General features: G+C 40.1%; 7 protein-coding genes across 7 annotated transcripts; 4 read left to right on the forward strand and 3 right to left on the reverse strand.

The window, feature by feature from the left end:
* Positions 1 to 44: 44 nt before the first annotated feature.
* On the forward strand, positions 45 to 3,691 carry SJAG_04928 (tripeptidyl-peptidase II Tpp2; the record flags this gene model as incomplete). Its single annotated transcript, XM_002175962.1, has 2 exons — positions 45 to 399; positions 723 to 3,691. 2 exons carry the CDS (start codon positions 45 to 47, stop codon positions 3,689 to 3,691), a joined length of 3,324 nt encoding a protein of 1,107 aa, XP_002175998.1.
* A 267-nt stretch (positions 3,692 to 3,958) lies between these two features.
* Positions 3,959 to 5,048, reverse strand: SJAG_04927 (inosine-uridine preferring nucleoside hydrolase; the record flags this gene model as incomplete). Its single annotated transcript, XM_002175961.2, has 2 exons — positions 3,959 to 4,717; positions 4,779 to 5,048. The coding sequence occupies 2 exons, from the start codon at positions 5,046 to 5,048 to the stop codon at positions 3,959 to 3,961; spliced, it is 1,029 nt and encodes a 342-aa protein (XP_002175997.2).
* Positions 5,049 to 7,269: 2,221 nt separating this feature from the next.
* On the forward strand, positions 7,270 to 11,294 carry SJAG_05346 (tuberin; the record flags this gene model as incomplete). The annotated part of the gene is made up of 2 exons (XM_002175960.2): positions 7,270 to 9,465; positions 9,666 to 11,294. 2 exons carry the CDS (start codon positions 7,270 to 7,272, stop codon positions 11,292 to 11,294), a joined length of 3,825 nt encoding a protein of 1,274 aa, XP_002175996.2.
* SJAG_04924 (ER lipid phosphatase) lies at positions 11,271 to 13,100 on the reverse strand. Its single transcript, XM_002175959.2, has one exon. It carries the CDS (start codon positions 12,653 to 12,655, stop codon positions 11,375 to 11,377), a length of 1,281 nt encoding a protein of 426 aa, XP_002175995.1. The 5' UTR covers positions 12,656 to 13,100; the 3' UTR covers positions 11,271 to 11,374.
* SJAG_04923 (geranylgeranyltransferase I alpha subunit Cwp1) lies at positions 13,061 to 14,731 on the forward strand. The gene has a single exon (XM_002175958.2). It carries the CDS (start codon positions 13,439 to 13,441, stop codon positions 14,342 to 14,344), a length of 906 nt encoding a protein of 301 aa, XP_002175994.1. The 5' UTR covers positions 13,061 to 13,438; the 3' UTR covers positions 14,345 to 14,731.
* On the forward strand, positions 14,644 to 20,023 carry SJAG_04922 (sporulation protein Spo3). Its single transcript, XM_002175957.2, has one exon. It carries the CDS (start codon positions 15,267 to 15,269, stop codon positions 18,441 to 18,443), a length of 3,177 nt encoding a protein of 1,058 aa, XP_002175993.1. The 5' UTR covers positions 14,644 to 15,266; the 3' UTR covers positions 18,444 to 20,023.
* SJAG_04921 (transcriptional corepressor Tup12) lies at positions 17,288 to 20,851 on the reverse strand. The gene is made up of 3 exons (XM_002175956.2): positions 20,616 to 20,851; positions 20,460 to 20,544; positions 17,288 to 20,403 (listed from the first exon to the last, which is right to left on the reverse strand). The coding sequence occupies exons 1-3, from the start codon at positions 20,737 to 20,739 to the stop codon at positions 18,882 to 18,884; spliced, it is 1,731 nt and encodes a 576-aa protein (XP_002175992.1). The 5' UTR covers positions 20,740 to 20,851; the 3' UTR covers positions 17,288 to 18,881.
* Between the last annotated feature and the right edge of the window lie 111 nt (positions 20,852 to 20,962).

Consider the following 20,962-nt stretch of genomic DNA (forward strand, 5'->3'; position numbering starts at 1 on the left):
ATTGTTTATTTAATACTACCTCCAAAGGCTTCTATTCTACAACTATGCGTCCGTCTGAGTTTCAGATCAACGGGTTTCCCGTTGATGGAGTTGTTCCAAAGCATGAAACACAAGCAGCAGAATTTCTGAAGAAATATCCTGATTTTGATGGCCGAGGTGTTGTTGTAGGTATCCTCGATACTGGCGTTGACCCAGGAGCGGCTGGTTTAAGCATTACTTCTGACGGAAAACCCAAATTCAAGAATATCGTCGATTGTACTGGAGCCGGTGACGTTGAGACGTCGAAGGTTGTTGATGCAAAGAGTAACGGCGAATACCTTGAAATTGAAGGTCTTTCTGGAAGAACACTTAGGCTTTCAAAAGAATGGAAAAATCCGACTGGAAAATGGCACATTGGCTGTAAGTTTGCTTATGAACTTTACCCCAAGGACTTAGTCAAACGCCTGAAAGTTCTTGAGACAGAGGACGTAAAGAAGAAAAACAATGAGCTTCTTGCTCGTGATACAGAAGCTTTGGCAATCTACAAATCCCAGGTGCCCAAGCCCTCTAACTCTGATGAAATTACGAAAATGAAGGAGCTTGAAGCTCGCGTCGCATCTTTAAAAAAGTTATGTGATTCTTATGATAATGTGGTCCTCTTTATGATGTTGTTACGTTTCATGATGGAAATGATTGGAATGTCGTTGTTGATGTAAATCAAAACGGTGAACTGTTTAAACAAGCGCCTATGAATGACTTTGATAAAAAACAAGAATGGTCTACTTTTGGGCCTGTTGACTTGCTTTCCTATGGGGTACATGTTTATGAAGATGGAAACATTACTTCAATTGTCACTGTATGTGGTACTCACGGAACTCACGTTGCTGGTATCATAGGAGCGCATCATCCAGAACACCCAGAACTTGACGGTGCGGCACCTGGTTGTCAATTGGTTTCTCTTATGATTGGTGATGCTCGTCTGGATTCTTTAGAAACAAGCCATGCCTTTTCCCGTGCTTGTGCTGAAATTGTAAAGAACAAAGTTGATATAATTAACATTAGTTTTGGCGAAGATGCTGGTCTTCCTAACCAAGGTCGTGTCATTGAATTACTTCGTGATGAATTGTCTGGAAAACGCGACGTAGTTATTGTTTCATCTGCCGGCAACGAGGGCCCGGCTTACACAACTGTTGGTGCTCCTGGCGGTACGACGTTTGACATTATTTCCGTCGGCGCCTATGTTACTGGCAATATGATGCAAGCTCAGTACAATTTGCTTAAGCCCGTAAATGACACCCCATATACCTGGTGTTCTCGTGGCCCTACTCTTGATGGAGATGTTGGTGTATCAATCTATGCGCCCGGAGGTGCAATTACATGCGTACCTCCTTACTCTTTGCAGAACTCTCAATTGATGAACGGTACCAGCATGTCATCCCCATCAGCTTGTGGTGGCATTTCCTTAATTTTATCTGCCTTAAAAGCACGCGAAATTCCGTATTCGGCATCGTCAATTAAAAAGGCTGTTACGTTCAGTGCCAAGAGTGTTCGAAGTGAATTTGAGATTGGTATGCTTCAAGTGATTGAAGCATATAACTATCTCGTGGAGACCAAAGACACAATTGATCGTGATGTGTCATTTAAGGTTTCTGGCCCTCAAGGAAATCGTGGTATTTACCTTCGAGAGAGTGCAGACTTTCAAGAAGCATCCCGGCACACGTTTACTGTTTCTCCCGTGTTTTATGACGGACAGGAGTCACTGAAGGCTCACTTTGAAATGCAACTAACACTTTCCGCTACGGAGCCTTGGATTCAGGCAACAGAATACATTATGATGGCCGGAACTGGAAGGTCATTTGCCATTCGTGTAGACCCAACAAGTTTAACGCCTGGTTTCCACTTCGGAAAGATTCGCGCATACGATGCAAAGTCTCAACAGCGTCGTGTTGTCTTTGAAATTCCTGTAACTATCATGAAGCCCTTTGAGGTCACTGACAACACGCTCTCTCTGAAATCATTGACGTTTGAACCATCGAAAATTGAACGACGCTTTATTACCCCCCCTAAAGGAACTACTTATGCCGAAATTCGGATTCGGCCATTATGCAAGCTTGAGGCCTCTAGCATGCTTTGGATTTGTACGAATCAACTGTTGCCGCAAACCAAGCATAAAGATTCTTCAAGTGAACTTATTCTTGGAATTGTTGAAAATGAAGTCACCTCTAAGACATTTAAGGTAAATGATGGATACACTTTGGAGCTGTGTTTGGCACAATGGTGGAGCTCTCTTGAACCCATGCTACTTGACATTGACGTGACTTTCCATGGAATCAAATCCACTGCGGGTCAGTCTCTTTGTCTAAATGCTAGTGCAGGTTATAAGCGCATTGACTGTTTTAGCCTTAAGAAAGAACCTTTCAAACCCAAGGTGGTTTTTGATAGGTTTTCCGATAGCTATAGACCTGTTTCTGCCGTTATTAAACCGTTGAAGTTTAGAGACGTGCTTCCGGACGGTCAACAGCTATTTGAGACGGTGATTACTTACAAATTTGATATAAAGGAAAAAACTGAAGTTACTCTGAAATTCGGTGTTCCTGAACACATGTATGACAACGGTTTTAACGGCATATTCTTTATGCTTTTTGATGCACAAAAACAGCTTATTCACTATGGTGATATGTATCCTCGACCCCACGAGTTGTCAAAGGGTGAATATACTGTGCGCCTGCAATTAATAAGTGTCTATACACAGGTTCTCGAAACCTTTAAGGACGTGCCTTTAACCCTTGGCCGGAAACTAAAAAAGGAGATTACGCTGCCCTTATTTGCCAACCATATTGACTTCTGTGATAATAAGAAAGCAGATTATGGCAATGCGACAATTGCTCTAGATCGCCCAAAGTCTTTCATTATTGGAACCGATCTTTCAGCCGATATTTATCCATCGGATGTCAATCCTCACTCAATCCTTATGGGCTCAATGAAGTTCAACGATAAATCATCCATTCCGGCATCAATGTTCCTTCCTCCAAAGGTTGTTGAAGAGAAGGCGACAACTGAGGATGAAAATGAAGAGAACCTAGTTAGACTTGAAGTTGACATTCTATCTAAGCTTAAAGGTGCAGAGAAGGACAAGCATCTAAAAAATCTGCTTTCAATGCACCGTAAGAGCCTCCCTGTTCAGCTTGCAAAGTTAGACAATGCCAAGGATGATCAAGAACGTCTTTCTACGGTGGATATGATTTTGTCTCTCATTGATGTCAGCGCACTTTCGCAATACTTTAGCAACGAAGCTAAAACGAGTGAACTCGCCGTTAAGAATGTTGCACTAGAGAACAAGATGAAGGAGGAAAAGGCTGCTTACATAAAGGCTTTGCAAGTTAAGAGTGAAGTATTTTCTCGGCAATCCAATGTTGACCTGGAGGCTTTTGGCAAAACAGTACAGACTTTGATGAACTGGGTTGAGGATTCTGACACAAAATTGGTGAATGCTAAAAGAGCGCTCTATACTAAATCTGGCCAACCTGCTCTTGCTTTACAGAGCCTTCTCAAAGCGCTAGAGGAGAATGGTAACTCTCGTGAGGGTGACGTGAAGACACTGTTACAGGAAGCTATTACACTGTGCGAGGAGTTAAAATGGCCATTCTGGAAACAGGTCTTTGAAAAGCTTGTTATCAAAAAGGCTCCTCCTTACGGTTACGCTCTCTTTTAAGACTCGTTGCTGGTATCACTCAATTAGCATTACAATGAAATTATTAGGAAATGCTCAAGAATTGTGTAATGATTGATTTATTACTAACTATTGTCAGCGAGACTTTAACCCGGTGAGTGTCAAAAAGAGAGGGGAGGCTGTTTTAGTAACCTGAGACAAAAGAAATTGTTATCACCAAAAATATTCACTGAGCAAGCACCAACTACCTTGGCACAATCGATTTGTCAAAAATACAATACCTGAGGAATATAGTTTCGCCTAAATTTTCTAAAAGGTAGATTGGATAGCGTCGACCAAGTAGTCGTAAAAGGCGGTGCTGTTTACCTTAGTAACGAACTCGACCTTTTGAGCATCAGCTGGTTGGTAACCGGACTTCCAAACCATAGAACGACCGTAGTAGTTTCCGGTATATCCAATGTCTACGTCCATATAGATTTCCTGAGACTCGAGGACAAGTTCTGGATGGACACTGACAGCAGCAGCGACTTCGTCCCAAAGAGGAATGTTATAAAAGAAGGGGTAATAATTCTTAATAGCAGTCGTAACAGTTGTGTTGCGAGAGAGAATGCGATCGCCGATCTCCTTTGTAAGAAGGATATCATTACCAACTTGACCAACGATTTGAATGTGAGGGAAACCAGCGTTCAAAACAATTTTAGCAGCTTCAGGGTCAAAGAGGAAGTTGAAGTCCGAGCCAACGTCCTCAGCACCGAAACCGAGAGTCTCGGATCCAAAGGCTTGATAAAGATTGGTGTCAACATATCCGCCTTGGATGACAAGCTTCTTTGTTGAAGAAGCGAAAGTAGGATCCATGCGCACAGCCAAGGCAAGGTTAGTCATGGTACCTGCAGCCACAATTGTTACTTCATTAGGGTATTTTTTAACAGAGTTAATGAGGAAGTTAATTGCCGACTCATTTTGAGCCTTAGTTTGGGCATGCCCTCGATTTGCTTGAATGCGGAAGGGATCACCGCCGGTAGGGTTGGCCCTCAGCATCCAAGGTTTCGTTGTAAGGAGCAAATGCGCCTAACCAAGCGATTTTACCGTTGATTTGTTGCCAAGCGACAGTGCGCGTTTGCGTATTCACCAAGGGATACACGGCGCCATTGTAGACGGGATAGTCAGTCAAGTTGGCGAATTCGAGTTCGCGTAAGAGACGTTGAGCACCCTGGTCTCTCCAGGTGTTACCCGTAACAGTAGTGTAGCCCAAGAAATCATCTGTGCTGTTTATAGCAGCGGGAATCATGGTAACCAAACCCATTTCACTGCCGCTCCAATCATTTTCAACAATATATTTGTCAGCAGCAGCCGAAGATGCGAGCAACAAGAGGGCAGCAGCCTTCAACAAATGAAACATTTTTTAAACTCAAAGACTTATCCGGGTAGCTACAGGGTTTACTGACTTTTAAAGCAGAGAGCGATCGGTTAAAGCGGATACGCAATTGTGAAAACGAGTCACAGCGCGTAACCATAGAGAAGGACTGGAAATTCAACGCGCTATCAGGCCATTGGAATAGCCGGCGTTCTGCAAAAAGAGACGAATTAGGACTTCACGCTTGGCGCTCCATTATTCAGCCATCTGGTTGCTAAAGTCACAGGAGCAGTATAGATACAGGCGTGACTCGTTTTCCTTTCAATTCTATTGGTGCCTTATTTGTTTCCCTTGTGGGTATGAAACTAGAGCAAGTTTTGCTGTGAAGAAAGACTTACTATTAATCAGAATCCCCAAGGCTCAAAAAAAAAAAAAAACCATTATTCAATGAACTTGTTCAACATGTAATTTAACAAACACGCGCCTGATTATTATCGTAAACGCGATCATAATGGCGTTGCAAACTCAATTTTTTGACAGCGTGCGACTATGATAAGTTAATGCGAAATTATTCGCGTGGCCGAAATCGGGTATCCCGAGAGGAGCGGTCTATAGGAAATCGACGGATTGCGGAGAAAGTCTGGAACATTGCTGCTTGATTACAACAAGCGCTGAAAAGGATGTGACAATATATGCTAATAAGAATATATATTTGATAGAGCGCTCACGGTAATTAAATATGATCCCGCATGGTTTAGAATTGTATAGTTAAACGTTCGCGAAACGGTATAATGCAAACTGTCTAATTCTTCAATTTGCCAATATCTACAGTTTTGTTCTTGATATTTAATTGAATCAAACAAAAATTCGGACAAACCCGAAACAAAGTTAACCTGATCTTCTAGTACTATTAAGCGAACAACTATCCCCGGGTGAAAGGCGGAAACGAGTGAAGGGTCTCGCGACAAGCGGTAAGGCTTCTGGAAAGATTAACTTCATTGAAAGTTATCATATTAAAATTAAGCAAATTAAAAGAAGCCATTTGGTGGCCGTTTATTGTTTTTCCATTTTAAATCTGGCGATGGTATCTGAACGGTTATTCAGACATACCGAAGCCTGGAGGATATAGAAATGCGAAATTTAAAGAAATGTGACTTTTATTAACTATGCTGACAATTTTTGTATTGCGATATGAATTCACTTGAATTGGTTCTGTCAATTTAAAATACTTCATTCATTTGCAATTAAATCGTTATCCACGATAAGGGAGGGAACGCTTATTCACGGCTACGTAATTATATTATTCCGCATAGCCATCGACCGCGATTAAGTGGTTAGTTCCATTATTGAAACAAAAAAGAACACAAACATATGCACTTTAATGTTAATTAATGAATGTACATGAGAATGAACTCATAGTAAGTTCTATATATTTATCACTTCCTACAGTCTTAGTAATTATGTGAACGAGCTCTTTTCTATGTTTTATATTTGATATGCATCGTAGCTGTGTCTATTTCTTGTAAAGCACAACTGCCACTTCATTTATCAGCAATTCAATAAGCAACGTTTTCACTGGCTCGTAGCCGTACCCCAACTCCTTACTAAGGGGGCCATTTCAGTCCAATTGGGATATCAACCCCCCCTAGGCAAGGAAGAAGCGTCATGTTTCGCTTATAATAAAGATTAAAAAGGGTTTATCAATTTAGTTGATTTTCGCTCTCCCTGGACCGAAACTGAACCCCTCCCCCTGAGTAACCCGTGTTAATAATGGGGTACGGTAGGGAGACGTAATTGTAAAATTCTATAGTTGTTCTTGGAACAAATGTCCAGTAATGAAACATGCAGTGAACAAAAAATATTCACGAATTAGGAAGGCGACACAAGTGGAGGCATGTAAACTCACTAATAAAAACGTTCGCATCTAGCTTTTACAAAATTGTAATTATATTTTGCTTCGTAAGCCACAAACCTCCAACCAAAAGAATAGATACACCATTTATAAAACAAAACTATAACATTATAAAATGAACCGTCAATTTCGAACATAACGCTTACAATAATAAATTCAGCTCTCATCTTTATCTGTTAAGGTATCCACCTTTAATATTTCATGGTGTCCCCGCAAATCTAGTAAGTTACTTCTTGCTTTTACTGGAGGCGAGACCTTCCCCAAGATCGATGAAATATGCTTTTCATCAAATTTGACATTTCTCTTTCTAATCGATACTAAGATTTGGAAGTGTAACAAAGACGAAGTTTAACAATGTTTGCCATGGATTTGCAAACGCAACTAAGCAGTGAGCCAACTATAAAAGATGTTGATATTCAACAACAGTTTTATAGAACATCTCCTGCTGAAGTTCGTTTGTCAATTGTTAAGCAAGTGACTAATCAATTGGAGTTTTACATTTATTCCAATGTTTCTATTACCCATATTTGGTTGAATATTGAAGACTTTTTCAGTCAAAAAAGCAAGTTCCCAAGAGAATATCGTGAAGCTGCCTATGCATTATTAAAAAAATATGTATCAACTCAACTAAATTTGAGTGTTGTTGAAAGATTCATTTTCTTTAAGACCATTGAAGGTGACAGCAATGATAATACCGAAATTGGTGCTAGATTACAAGCACTCTCTGTCCTAACGGACTCTGGTCACAATATTACTGGTATCGAAAATAACGTGTGCCCTTTATTGGCAACATGGTTACAGGCTTGTCATGATCAACTTAACATGAGTAACGTGAAAAGCAAGCCGTCTTGTCAAAAGAAATATTTGAAGTTATCACACAGTATATTTTGTTACGCAGCAAACCTGATAAAGTTTCAGTTTTCCACGATTAAAGACGAATATGCGCAACTGTTAGTTGACGTTATTATACATATCTGCAACACTACTACTACACAGGAAGTTATCTTGGATGGTTTAAAAATTTTAGATGCTACAATTCGGTATTGTTTTGTTCCTAAGGCATGCATTCCAGACCTTGTAGTCTTGTTATGCAGTACGTATGTCGGCAGTTTATCATATACAAAGCAAAGTAAAATTGCATCGGAAAATTTACTGCGAAGCCATTTTTTCAATGTTGCTTTGGATACTCTCTTTCGAATTTTGCGAGACCATGACACCTCAGCCATCTCAATTAGAGGAGCTGTTTGCATTGTTCGTTATACCTCTCTCCACGAAAGTCGTTTTGATTTTGCTGTAATCAATGCTAATTCCGCGATCAGCATCCTTCTCACCTCTTTAAATTTCGACGAATTTACTGACTTAGAGATTGTTGGTACTGTTTATGCTTTTCTAAAAAATGAAGCTATTACAAAGGCCTTCGACCATTACGCTTGGAATGGAATATTCGAAATTCTAATAGCTTGTACTCGTTACTTGCCATTTTCGTCAACGGGTACGAAAGAAAAACTGAAGTCTTATAGTACCACAGCGTCGTTACTTCATCTTTATGAATTAATTTTGGAATCTGTCGAGCTTATATTTTCCCCTACTATGCTATTACAGTTAAATGTGCCACTTTTTAACTTTTATTCCGCTATTTATCCGGTGCTTAAGACGACCCAAATATCTCATATCCTTTCTTTGTATACTACTCAACATGTTGGCCATCCTCTTAATAGCCACTGGATTGAAAATTTAATATTCTTGCGAGATCACATCCTTTATAATAGCCAGAATGATGAATTGTCACTTCAGGCTATGCAAATTATTGTTGACATATGCTCTTACCTTGATGAAAACAGTGTAATCGACTTTAAAGAAACAGTATTCAGGGAAATACTCGAACATCTTGTTTCTGAAGAACGCAATAACATTGCAAGCTTAATAGTCAACGTCTATTATTATCTATATGTCAAATTTAAGGTATTTCACTTCGAGGACCTTGTTAATTTCTCAAAAACCATGATTAATGGAGCTTCCACCGAGCACGTTGCGCTGATTGGTACGAGCCTTCTTATGAAATTGTTTTACTACAATTATGACCATCAAAATATTGATAGTCTCAAAATTGTGTTTGAAGAGATAATGGTTATAGCTCAGTCTCAGAACTTACTATGTTCTTGTCGACTTCTCTGTTTTCGACTTCTTTGCAGGATAAGGGCAGATGTCGCGGGTGTTATTTATATAAATGATTCAAGCCAGGCAAAAAATGAAAGTCATTCCGGAGAAGAAAAGGAAGAAGATAACCTACCCAATTTGTGCTATATCTCTTCGTCCGTGATAGATGGAACCAAGCCTCGTATACACAGATGGGGGAGACCCAAATTAAAAAGACTCGTGTCTATAGAGTCCAAGGACGAAGATGTAGCACTTTTTCCTTCCTCTTGGTTACTACAGATTTACAAAAACATCATTCTTCACGAGATTGACTGGAGAGTATTCGAATACCTCACTTTAAATCTCTCTGAACAGCTGATAAATCGTTCTCTTTTTGAAAATTCCTGTTATCAGGTGCGAGAGTTTACTCTTGTTTTATGCGATATTCTTATTGAACAGGACAAAACCTTAATGTGCAACTACCATCTCATGTTAGAAAGGGAAACGCTATCATTTTGTTATTACACAGTCTTTTGTCGTGTGTAACTTACCATAACGAATTTCCAAGATCTCTTGAAGATGCAATAGTGAATGCGTTTTATATCTGTTTACAGAAATGGAGCCTTGCTTGTAAGGTTTGTATTCACGCCTTGCGTATATCTTGTTATGAGTTCCCTACATCAATTAGTAAACTGCTTTCTGCTATTCTGATGCACTTATCACGGTTAATTACAAATTCTGTATTGAGTGTTCATATCCTAGAGTTTCTTTGCAGCCTGGCGCAGTTGGATAAGCTTGTAAGCAACTTTACAGATGCTGACTATCGACAAGTTTTCGGTGTCGCACTGAAGTATATACAGCACTTCAGTTCCTCAAAGAATGATGCAAATGCACACGATACCATGAAGAAGTCACATTCTGCGTATGTACTAGCATTGGCATACAATGTACTTCAAATTTGGTTTCTCGTTCTCCGTTTGAATGAGAGAAAGAAGTACGTTCCATTTATTATTCGAGGATTAAAGCTCGCCTCCGAAAACACTACAATTGATGACTTAAGTCTTGTTCAGTACGATATGATGCAGCAGTTTTGTTACTCAAATACTTCCATTCATAACTACGCTTCAACCCCTACCGATGATAAAACGGAAAGCAAAACCTGGGTCAGAGGAAACACATTACTAACTATACGGTCTATTTGTGGCTCTGGCATAATGGATATTATCGTTCGTCGACCAACAGGCACGATGCAATATACTTTATACAACAAAACCAATTCTCGTCAAGATATGCTGCGTTCACAAATGTACAGCTCACAAACTAGCCTTCCTGATGATTTTTCCTTCTGTTATCCAAGCGCTGTGTTGGCATACTTTACTAACTCAAACGGCATCTCTGCAACGTCACGTCCTTTGGCCCTCGCGAATGACGATGCCGTTCGACGAGCTATTTCTGTTTTTGATCGTATTCCCGTTATTGAATCTCATAAAGCCGGCCTCGTTTATGTTGGTTATGAACAAACGAATGAAGCAGACATTCTTTCAAATAACAGAACATCTAAAAACTTTGATTTGTTTCTCCAAAAACTAGGCAATGTTTGTGAGTTAAAGTCTAAAAATGGAATATTTGCTGGAGGATTGGATCGTGAAAACGATATTGATGGAAAGTTTGCATACTACTGGCGCAACAGAATTGTACAGTTAATTTATCACTGTACTACCTTAATGCCAACCAATCTAGAACGCGATCCGCAATGTACTTTGAAGAAACGTCACATCGGAAATGACTTTGTTAGCATAATATTTAACGAGTCAGGGGTCGACTATGATTTCAACACAATACCTGGACAGTTCAATTTTGTTAATATCGTTATATCTCCGGTATCTAAACCAAGCGGTGCAAGCAGCGCTAATTCAGAATTTTATAAAGTGCAGGTGTTAACTCGTCAAGAAGGCTCAGACTTCAGTCCGTTTATTGTTCCAAAGGTTATATCTGCAGATGCTCTTCCATTGATTGTTAGAGATACTACACTGAACGCGGCCATATTTTCACACATCTACCATGAAGGTGCTGGGGAATATGTGCATATATGGGTTGAGCGTCTGCGACAAATTCAACGTTTGCATAAGAGAGCAAGAGAATCACTACAGCAAACATTGGGCAAAAGTACATCACCAGAAACAACTGCCGCCTTAGAATACTCATTAGAAGATATTATGGTTGACTTTACCACCTTCCTCTGAACATAGTCCTTTAAGTGAAATAAACATATGCATGTATTAAATAGTCTATCAATGTTAAGTATTGAACAATGCTGTCGTTTTTACTTGGAATCAAGGATAAACAAAAAGCAGAAAAGTACTAAAGGAGCGGCCCCGTTCTTTAAAAGCTCCGCGCTCGCCAATCTCGTGAGTGCAAGACATTGCTTACCATAAAGCTTAAAACGCTTCTTTTGGGAAACGTGGATTTTCGGGTCGTATAAAGGGAGGAGCGTCCTCATTTGCTTTGATAACCGATAATTAGCAATGAGACTGTATAAGAAAAAAACTCCAGCAATAACCCCGTAAAATATGTATATGTAGAGTTGGCTTGGTACCAAACAAAGTTTTGTCTGGAGACCAGTGTCACTGTGTAAGTCATCGTTGTAATTTGGATAATAGAGCGAAATCAGTTGGTAACCAGGCTTACGAACTTTCATAGCAATAGAAAGAGACTTCACATTGCGCTCGATAATAGTGTGTCGTTTAGAAAAAAAGTCCATATACTCATGGGAAACCTCACAATAGTCATGGTCATCGCCAGCAAAAGCTGCGACGGGCTCCAACTTCTCAAGAATATGCTCGGATAATTGCGAGTCGAGCACATTTTGATACTGATAGCCACCGTTGATTTCAAGGGCAGTACCTATTTCACGCATCTGTCCGCAGTAAGTATTTGGAGGACGATATAACGGAACATGGCCAAGAAGAATTCGTGGATACAATCCCGTACGCATGGGTTGAAAACTTTCAAGAAACTCTCTGGCAGGTTCATATACAGCAGGATCTTTGTTATTGGATAACCGAATTCCATCTAAGAATACAAGGGTATGATTGCCGGCGTCAATGACTTTCGAAGTAGGACCAAAGTACTGTTCGTACCTTTTAACATTCGCGTAAGACACCCCGTTGCCAAAACCCATTTCGTGATTGCCAGGCAGGTATTCAACTCGTGAGGCGAGTGAAGCATCAAAAACTTTCCGGAACCGTGACACTTCTTGATCATACATAATATCACTCAAGTCTCGACCAGAGTCTAATAAGTCGCCCATAAAGATAGTCATATCAGGTTTCAAAACCTTGTGCATTAGTCGCCAATGGCGACGAAGGTGAGTGTCTGTAAAAAGCTCTGTGAGCGTGTTGAAAATGCCATGTCTATTATAACTCTGCTGGTCGACCAATTGAGGGTCAGCAACAAGAGCAATGTGAAACGGTTTAGCTTCTTTTCCCCAAGTTTCCCATTTTGACCAATTACAAGATACATGTGCAGATTTTTGTAAAGTCCGTTCTAAGAAAAAAACAAGAAAGCAGATAAGCACAGTTCTAATTAAGAAATAACGCTTCATTGTAATCCAAATTAATATGATATCGCGTCCACGAAGAAACGTCCTCTTTCTTGAGTGCTGTAAATAACCAAGCCGTCTAAATGTCTTGTTTCACAATAACACTAATTGTAGCACAGCGTAAGGATAAAGAACCCACTATTATAGTAAAGCTAATTGGTTGAACACATGAATTGTAGATGACTCCTGTCTTGAAGTATGTACGCTTTTGCCAAGGAGTGCCAAGGTACACAACCTCTTCTGGAGTAGGGAACGGAAGAATGTGTGGCTCACTTTAATAGGCTACAACAGCAAATCAACACTAAAAGCACCTATTCAATTGATGATAACGATAGCTTAGTTAAGAAAAATAAAGACTTTTAAGAATTTATATACAAGCACTCTCGTTTTCCCAGCTCATTGTTATATCTTTTTACTAATAATTTCCTTAACAATGCACCCGACAACAATGTATCTAACCCTTCAAGAAATGCTACACCATAAAATAATACTCCTTGATATTAAGGGTTAGCTAACGATCCCTTTTTATTATAGTTCCTCAACGAACTCAATAGTCATTTGTACTGACCTTTCTGACTATCCATATTTAGCCGCTTTCACATTCTTCAAACAAGAAACCTGCTTTGAATTTTGGAACCGTTAACAAATAGCAGCCAGTGCCTGAACAGTTTTCTATCAATCTTTTGTCGTATCTGGTAGAGCACTTCTTTATTGGGTTAACGTCTTTATTTGGAAATACTATAACTAAACTTTTTTCTGTACTTTTCAGAAAAAAAACGCTTAAATATGACTGAGATTCTTGACCCTGAGTTGTCAGAAGTTTTGGACTTTGACAAGTTCGGTTTTTTGGAGCCTATTCCGGACAACGATTTTGATAATGCTCTCGCAAAAATCATATATGATGATTGCTACAAACAGGGCATGGCTTATTTTAGAGCTATCGTAAAGCAAGAGGAGCTTTCGGAAAGGGCACTTGCTCTTACCAGTCTTCTGATTATGTTTAACCCAGCTCACTACACCGTCTGGTCATACAGAACGAAGGTATTACTTGCTTTAGGAGATGAGGCCATTCAAAACGAATTAAGTTGGATGGATCAGGTCGCTCCCCATTTTCAAAAAAACTATCAAGTTTGGCCTCATCGCCAACAACTTGTTCAAAGAACTGGCGACTACAAACGTGAAATAGCGTTCACGGAGACAATGCTGCAGCTTGACAGCAAGAATTATCATGTTTGGTCACATAGACTATGGCTTGTTCAGCAAACCCGTGAATTTGCTGCAGAGAACTCTTATACTCAGGCAATGATTCTTCAAGACCCATACAACAACTCTGCTTGGAACCATCGTTACACTGTTTTGTTTGAACTGAACGCTGCCGAAATGGACGAAGCAAGCTTAACCACGGAGCTTCAATATATCAATGAACAGCTTTTGAACTTTCCAGATAATCAGAGCGTTTGGAATTACTTTTTTGGTGTCATGGATTACGCTCCTAACCACAACTTTAAAGAATTGGTGATCTCACTTGAACCTACAATGTCTAGTACCAATGCTCTCTTTTTGGAAGCTAAGGCGAAGGTTTTACCGAAAATTGAAGCCACAAAGATTTACGAGTCCCTTGCAAATGAAATTGATCCGGTGCACGCTTGTTATTGGAGATATCTTGCTAAATCATTAGACGACGAAGCTTAATTGTTCTGACGATAATGCACTTTTTACTTTCACATTGGCCTTTAGTGAAACCAAAGATTTCTGTCATTTCTGTACCCATGCGAAGCGGTCTCCGCGATATAACGATGTCATTATGAAATACTTTAACTAAGTATCAACTGCATTTTCCGACCTACTGGCTTCGTTCCAAACTTTGTCTTGCATGTCGACCGTAAGCACCTCTTTTTTGTCATGATTGATCTACTGCTTATTTTATACAGCCTTTTGAAGACAACTTTGATTCCGGGATCTAAATTCATTTCACGAGAGTTGGTTAATTGTACCTTGTTTACTATTTTTGTTTGTTTACCCTTAAGAATCGCTTTTTGCAATTACGTAAATACAAGTGTAAACAATAAACAAATGTTTATTAACGCAAGGAATTGGTATAAATAGCTGCTTATGGTTCTCTTCTCCCTACCTTTTACTTGTTTCTTCACAAACGTAAAAATCATTTAGGGTTTCTATTACTTTTCTGTATATTCAACAAAGAGGTTGTATACAGTAACAATATTCTTCGCTGCAGTCTGTTCATTGCATAAGTGCGTAATTGAATTGACCTGCAGTAATTAATTTCTTTGCAAAAGAATATTTGTAAACTATTCAAGGATCTGTTCTTTCTTATAACATTACCCTTGTGAGGTCTCAATACTTGTGAGCTTGAGCTTCCATCTGTTGAGTTTAAATATTCTGTCTTGTGCTACGGGAGAGTTGTTCTTACTGACTCTCGATCTTGTTTCAAAACAAGACTTTTTATTCTACCATTCTTGTGTGCTTAAGAAGTAAAAGCAGCTACTTGCCTTTAAGGTATTGTAGCTGATATCAATCTCCGATTACCTATAGGAGTTTGTGACAATATTGACTTTGCTTACTTTTACTGGTCTAATCTAATCTTGGTAAAAAAATGTTTCGGATTATTAAAGCTTTATGGTCATTTATTTTGAGCATCTTCCGGGCTGTCTTCGGTCACAACAAATCGAAGCAACGTGATGTACAGCTTGAGGAAGGAATTGTTTATCAACAACCTCGAACTCACGTATCTGCATCAAGCACGACTTCGAATTATTCATCACCGCTATCCGAAGAGCTTAAAGCCTTGCCTTATTCCACTTTGCGACTCCAAAAGGTTCCTAATTACGGAATACCAGCAGTTCATCAATGTCAGCAGCACTATGCTTCCGCTGCTGCATCCGTTCATTATTCTTTAACTTCAAATGAGCGGTCATCAACATCTGCCTTACACCCCTATGAGATCAAGAAACCGCCTTCAGCAGTTAAAAGGGACATCGTCGTTCATCGTTCGTCATCTTCATTGCCTTATGGGGAGCCAGCACCTGTTAGTCTTAGTACCAGCAAGGTACGTATGGACCATCATGTAATGTCAATCAATAACGTACGTGTGGAATTGAGAAATACGAAGGAATCTCTATCTTCAGAGTCATCTTCCTCACAGTTAAGGTCTCCTCTAGAAGTGGAGGGAGCTCACAACCTTTCCTCCGTCTTGGCAGTTGATTCTCAAATGAGCAATTCTACTCACTCACAAACGAAAAATCTTCAATGCAATGAGCAAAAAGTTTGCGACATGAATTTTATTTCGAGCAAAGCATCATACGAAAAAGAGAACCTCACGAAAGAAGATTCTTCGTATACGAGAGATACTATCAACGTCCGCAGCAACCGGATGAATGAAGATGCTAAACTTTATATGTCCGACACTGTTGAGTCCAATGACTTGAATGATAGATTTATTTCCATGGATGTCCAAAACAAGGGTCACTTTAAGGACAACATGGGAATCGAGTCACTTTCGTCGAACAGTGTACATCTAACACTTGCAGATTCAGTCGCTCAATCTCCTGAGAACCCATCACCGGCAACGCCGACTGCTCCAGAAGTGGTTCAACCTATCCTTGTTCATCCTTACTCTGCAAGTGTTGACTCACTCGATCTTGTACCCGTCTCCTATCAAGTTCCTTTTCCTTATTCAAAGTGTTTGGACATTGCGCCGGTACAAACACCCGTTGAAAAAGTTGATGCCGCGTTTTCTACTTGGGAAAGAAAGCGCTACGCTTCCCGTCCGATTTACCATCCTTACGCTGACCATTGCGATGAACGAACACGCCATTTTGAAGAGTTTTCCCATCTAACTGACCTTTTAATGAGGATTGATGAGTTTCCGGCGGAGCTTACTCGAGATGTATTCACCAAGGCTCTTGAATTTTTCAACGCAAATTCTATTCTTCGCATTTACCGAGACTGGCTAAAAATGCACCGTGAAAGAATGCTAGCAAAAGGCAGTTCTCATCTAAAACTTCTACATGCTTACCGGAAACAGCACCCTTTACCAAAGCCTACGGACTCTACAAGTAGGCGATCAGTATCGGGAATTTATAAACATTCTCCAATTAAGACCCGGAAAGTTGTTTCATTTTCAGCTGAACAATTTGACTGTAAACCCACCCCTTTGTTCCCATCAAATGATGATGAAGAAATATATGATTCAGAAACACTGGACAAGGAAACAGACGACCTTTATATTCCGCGAAGACGACTTGATGTTTTTGATGAAACACTTGCATTTTTGGCCCTCGCTGCTGAATTTCAAAAAGTGTCCGGTGAAGCAGTATCTCTTGCTGACAAACCGGGTCTTGATGAACTTAAAGAGTTCTGGTATGATGAACTTCCGTTTGTTACAGAGTCTCGGCCTGGAAGTTCACAATCTTACAGGAAAATTCAGAAGTTAAAAAAAGCACGCAAAGATGAAAAGGAAACACTACGAGGAGAATGCAAGCGGATTATTGAAGAAGACCGCAAATTAATGGAGTTAAAAAGCGTGTTTAATCTTCGTGAACTCTTTACAATTGCGGAATTACTATCGTTGAATACACCCACTGAAAACGCAAGAGCATATTATTATAACAACTATCTCACTCTTTGCCGAAGAAAACAAGCCGATACTGAATTTGATGTTAACCGTCACTTTAAAATTACCTTTGCCAAGCTTTACAATAATGGCAGCATTTATGATGTCCCTTGTCGTGAGGAACGTCTACTGCACAAAGAAAAGTATTATTCTTCTTTTGCTTGCTCAAATCTATTCGTCCAGCGGAGCATCGTTCAAACGAAAAACTGGAAACAGGCCTTAACAATTGGAGTTGACCGTTTAAGACGCGGCCTTAGCATTGATATTGAAGGAACTTGTGACAGAATTCTTGAAATCTTTCAATTGGAAAAACCAAGGAAACCAACCCAGGAAGAAAAACAACAATTTGAGGAGTTCATGACCGGTCTGAACACACTTGAAGCGTTGGAGGGTGAAGATTCCGCATTCCTCTTTCAGTACTATGGAACACATTCCCGTGCAAGGCAACATGCACGTGAGTTTAAGAAATGGGAATTATATTATGCCGCTGAAGAATTACAATCAAGCTACATGATTCGATTTGCAATTATGTTAGGAACAAGATTACCAATCGTCAACTATTGGACTCGCTACTGGAGCAATCTTCTAATCTCTTTCTTTGAACTACAAAGTTCAATACTTCTTGCCGCTGGCATGCCAAGCAAAAGTCTTCTGTTTTGTCGTGATGTAGCTGTCCGTGCTATTCCTGGAACTGGCGTTTATGGACTACAAGCCGACCAAACCTGTCCTACGTTTACGGAATGGTTTTTAAAATCTGCTTCTGACGTTGCTGATGATCTCACGAGGGTTCAGGCGAATTTCGCAAAGTCTGCCGATATTGACTTGGAAAAATACGAGCCACTCCCCGAGTACGCATTTCCTTTGCTGTTGGAGCTGAGATTGATTCGCAGTCTTCGTCATATGTCCTACGACTCATTGTCTTTTCTATCTGATGATGAAGTATTAATTTACGAGCAATTTCCTCGTAAACTTCAAATTCTTTTTCCAGCACAAAAACTATTGGACTCAGACGTGCTAGAATGTGTAAAAGAGACACTTCAACAACGGAAAGAACTGCCATGGGACAAACCTATAATATACACGAGCTTCTATAGAGCGCTGGACAAAATTTACAACAATACCCTAAAACTTCTCAAGGAATCGGAGGGAAAGTTTTAACTGGATCGCGATAATTTTTTCTTGTGATTATTTTTGGAAAACCGAAACATTGTGAGCTATTGGGAAACCTGTCATTTTTCCTTCCTTTGAGAGGCAATTTTAATAAACAAAGAGATAATTGTTATCGCCTTCATTACTACATTAGAACCGCTTTGTGATGAGTTTATGAGTTATTATAATCTGCAAAAAAAATAGAATAGTTACGTGAGTAAATCATGAATGTGCAGAGCAACTTCATTCGTCATTCGGTCGACATGTAATACCGGTGAAATAACATTGTCTCTACGTCGGTGGTGATAGCTGAAGCGACCCACTAGAACGCTTTCTTTTAGTGATATCGCTTGCTTTGGAGTGTACAGAGGAAACAGTGAACATCAAATTCGCAATGGGAACATCAGGTGAGAGTGAGAACTTATAAGAGACCAAGTAAACTACTCATTATAAATCTTGATAGCTCCAAATTCTGGCCCGAAGATCACCGCTTCCGGTGGCAAAACAATTTCCAGTCGGACTCATTGCAACTGAGATAACAGAATTGTTATGTCCTTGTAACGTGGCTTGAGATTGGAAACCATTTGGATTCCAAAATTGAACAGTCCTATCCTTAGAACCACTAACGATCCATTTACCGTCAGGAGAAAGAGCAACACTAAGAATGTAATTTTTATGTCCTGTAAATGTTTTTTTACAGATTCCTCCAGGCTTGATTGCATTTGTAGGTACACCAGCAGCTGATTGTAGTTCCCAGAGTTTTATAGTGTTATCAAGACTGCCACTGGCGAGAGTAAGACCGTCTGGCGAAAAAGCAACGCTGTAGACACTTTCTTGGTGACCTACAAGTTGCTCAAGAAGCGTTCCGTTAATAGACCATATCCGGATAACTTTGTCGAGGGAACCAGCAGCAATGTACTGAGAATCAGGAGAAAAGGCTACAGTGGTTATCCCATCATCCGTATGTAAGACCAGCTTTCGTTGTCCGGTTTCAACGCTCCAAAGATAAACAGTACGGTCTCCACTTCCGGATACCAAATACTTCCCATCACGGCTATAATCCAAAGAGTAGATTTCCTGTTCATGACCAGAGAGTAGTCTGTGAACGCGTTTTTGAGCGATGTCCCAGATGCGAATTTGGCGATCTTCAACACCAGTAGCAAGGTACTTTCCATCAGCACTGAAGGCCACGCTTCTGACGTACAAATCACCTTCTTTTTCGGATGACTCTTCTTGTAGATGAGTCAAGAGTTGTCCTGTTTCCACGCTGAACACAAGTGCAGCACGGTTACAACCGGTAGCAAGAAGCTTACCATCATGGCTGAACTTAACACAACAAATTACACTGGTATGCTCTAACGTATGCAATAAATTTATCGCAATGGAAGGAGTCACGCCCTGGGCGTACGTAACAGACCAGTCTGTTTCTTCCTTTTTTACAACAGCATTCTGCTCAGCAGAACCGTTATTCAACGACGTTTCTTGGCCTGGTTGAGAGAGAGAAGGAGTAGAGGATTTTGTAGTGTTTTCGGAACCAGCAGCATTATTAACATATGCCGAGGAAGAACCCATGGGTATTTGAGATTCCGGAGCTGGCGGAGCTTGTGAAAAAGCATTTTGTGAATAAAGCTGAGCAGGGGGTCCTTCTTTGGGCTGAACGGATTGGATAGGGGCTAAAACACTGGACTCTGCATTTTGAGACATCCGTCGATTGGCAGAGATGGACGGAAGTGTGTTTGATTGTGCATTTGCTGACAATTTTGCGTGGTTTGGCATCTGGCTGCCAGGCATACCGTTTCCCGCCATGGGCGAATTCATAATATTTGACCGTGTATTCGTCGAAGCCATTGTGAAAGAAGGTTGAGACGACTGGCTTGGTGTGGAGGCTGTTTTAGCATTGGCTGCTGGTGTGGAATCTCGTCTACGCTTTTGTAGCTCATTTTTTAGTTGGCTTATTTCTTCTTCGTAACTAATTATCAGTCAGTAACTTCTAACATCCCATATTTGATTTCGTTGCGTGCATACCCTTCTTTAATCTTTACATGTTGCATTTCTAGTTCCATAATGGCTTTTTTTATGCGGTGGATTTCTTGTATCTGAGAAGTAACCACTAGACTTGTTAGTAACGAAAAAAAGACATAAATGTTTGAAAACTTTCAATAGAATTCCTCTTTAACGTACATTTGTAACCATAATCATCTGGATGAATATCTCCTTGCAGATTTTGTTTAAGAAACGTGTCGAGCTCTGTCCTAAGAGCTTCTAACAGCTCATTGAGCCTAGATGTTACAGAGCTTGTTGCCATTAGGTATTAAGGACCTGTTTCACCGTCTTTAACCAAAAACTTGGAAAAAAACGTAAAGTTGGCGCAGCCTCGACGTTCACGTGGTGTTTAATTGCAGGGGTTACGCGCACAATTATTTCTGGTGCAGGGGGTTGGTTAAGAGTTTAGTGTGTAAGGGTGCAAACAAATTAAGAAAACGCAGATCAGTCGGCAAAAAAGGTCTTGGTGTGAAGTCATCGCTTCT

The sequence above is a fragment of the Schizosaccharomyces japonicus genome (genome assembly GCF_000149845.2).
Source record: "Schizosaccharomyces japonicus yFS275 unplaced genomic scaffold supercont5.2, whole genome shotgun sequence".
NCBI classification, from domain to species: Eukaryota; Fungi; Ascomycota; class Schizosaccharomycetes; order Schizosaccharomycetales; family Schizosaccharomycetaceae; genus Schizosaccharomyces; species Schizosaccharomyces japonicus.

Coding starts and splice junctions, on each gene's coding strand:
- SJAG_04924 (XM_002175959.2), bottom strand. CDS start 12,655: ATGAAGCGTTATTTCTTAATTAGAACTGTGCTTATCTGCTTTCTTGTT.
- SJAG_04923 (XM_002175958.2), top strand. CDS start 13,439: ATGACTGAGATTCTTGACCCTGAGTTGTCAGAAGTTTTGGACTTTGAC.
- SJAG_04922 (XM_002175957.2), top strand. CDS start 15,267: ATGTTTCGGATTATTAAAGCTTTATGGTCATTTATTTTGAGCATCTTC.
- SJAG_04921 (XM_002175956.2), bottom strand. CDS start 20,739: ATGGCAACAAGCTCTGTAACATCTAGGCTCAATGAGCTGTTAGAAGCT. Junction 20,545..20,615: donor AGATGATTATGGTTACAAAT/GTACGTTAAAGA, acceptor TAACAAGTCTAG/TGGTTACTTCTCAGATACAA. Junction 20,404..20,459: donor CATGTAAAGATTAAAGAAGG/GTATGCACGCAA, acceptor ACTGATAATTAG/TTACGAAGAAGAAATAAGCC.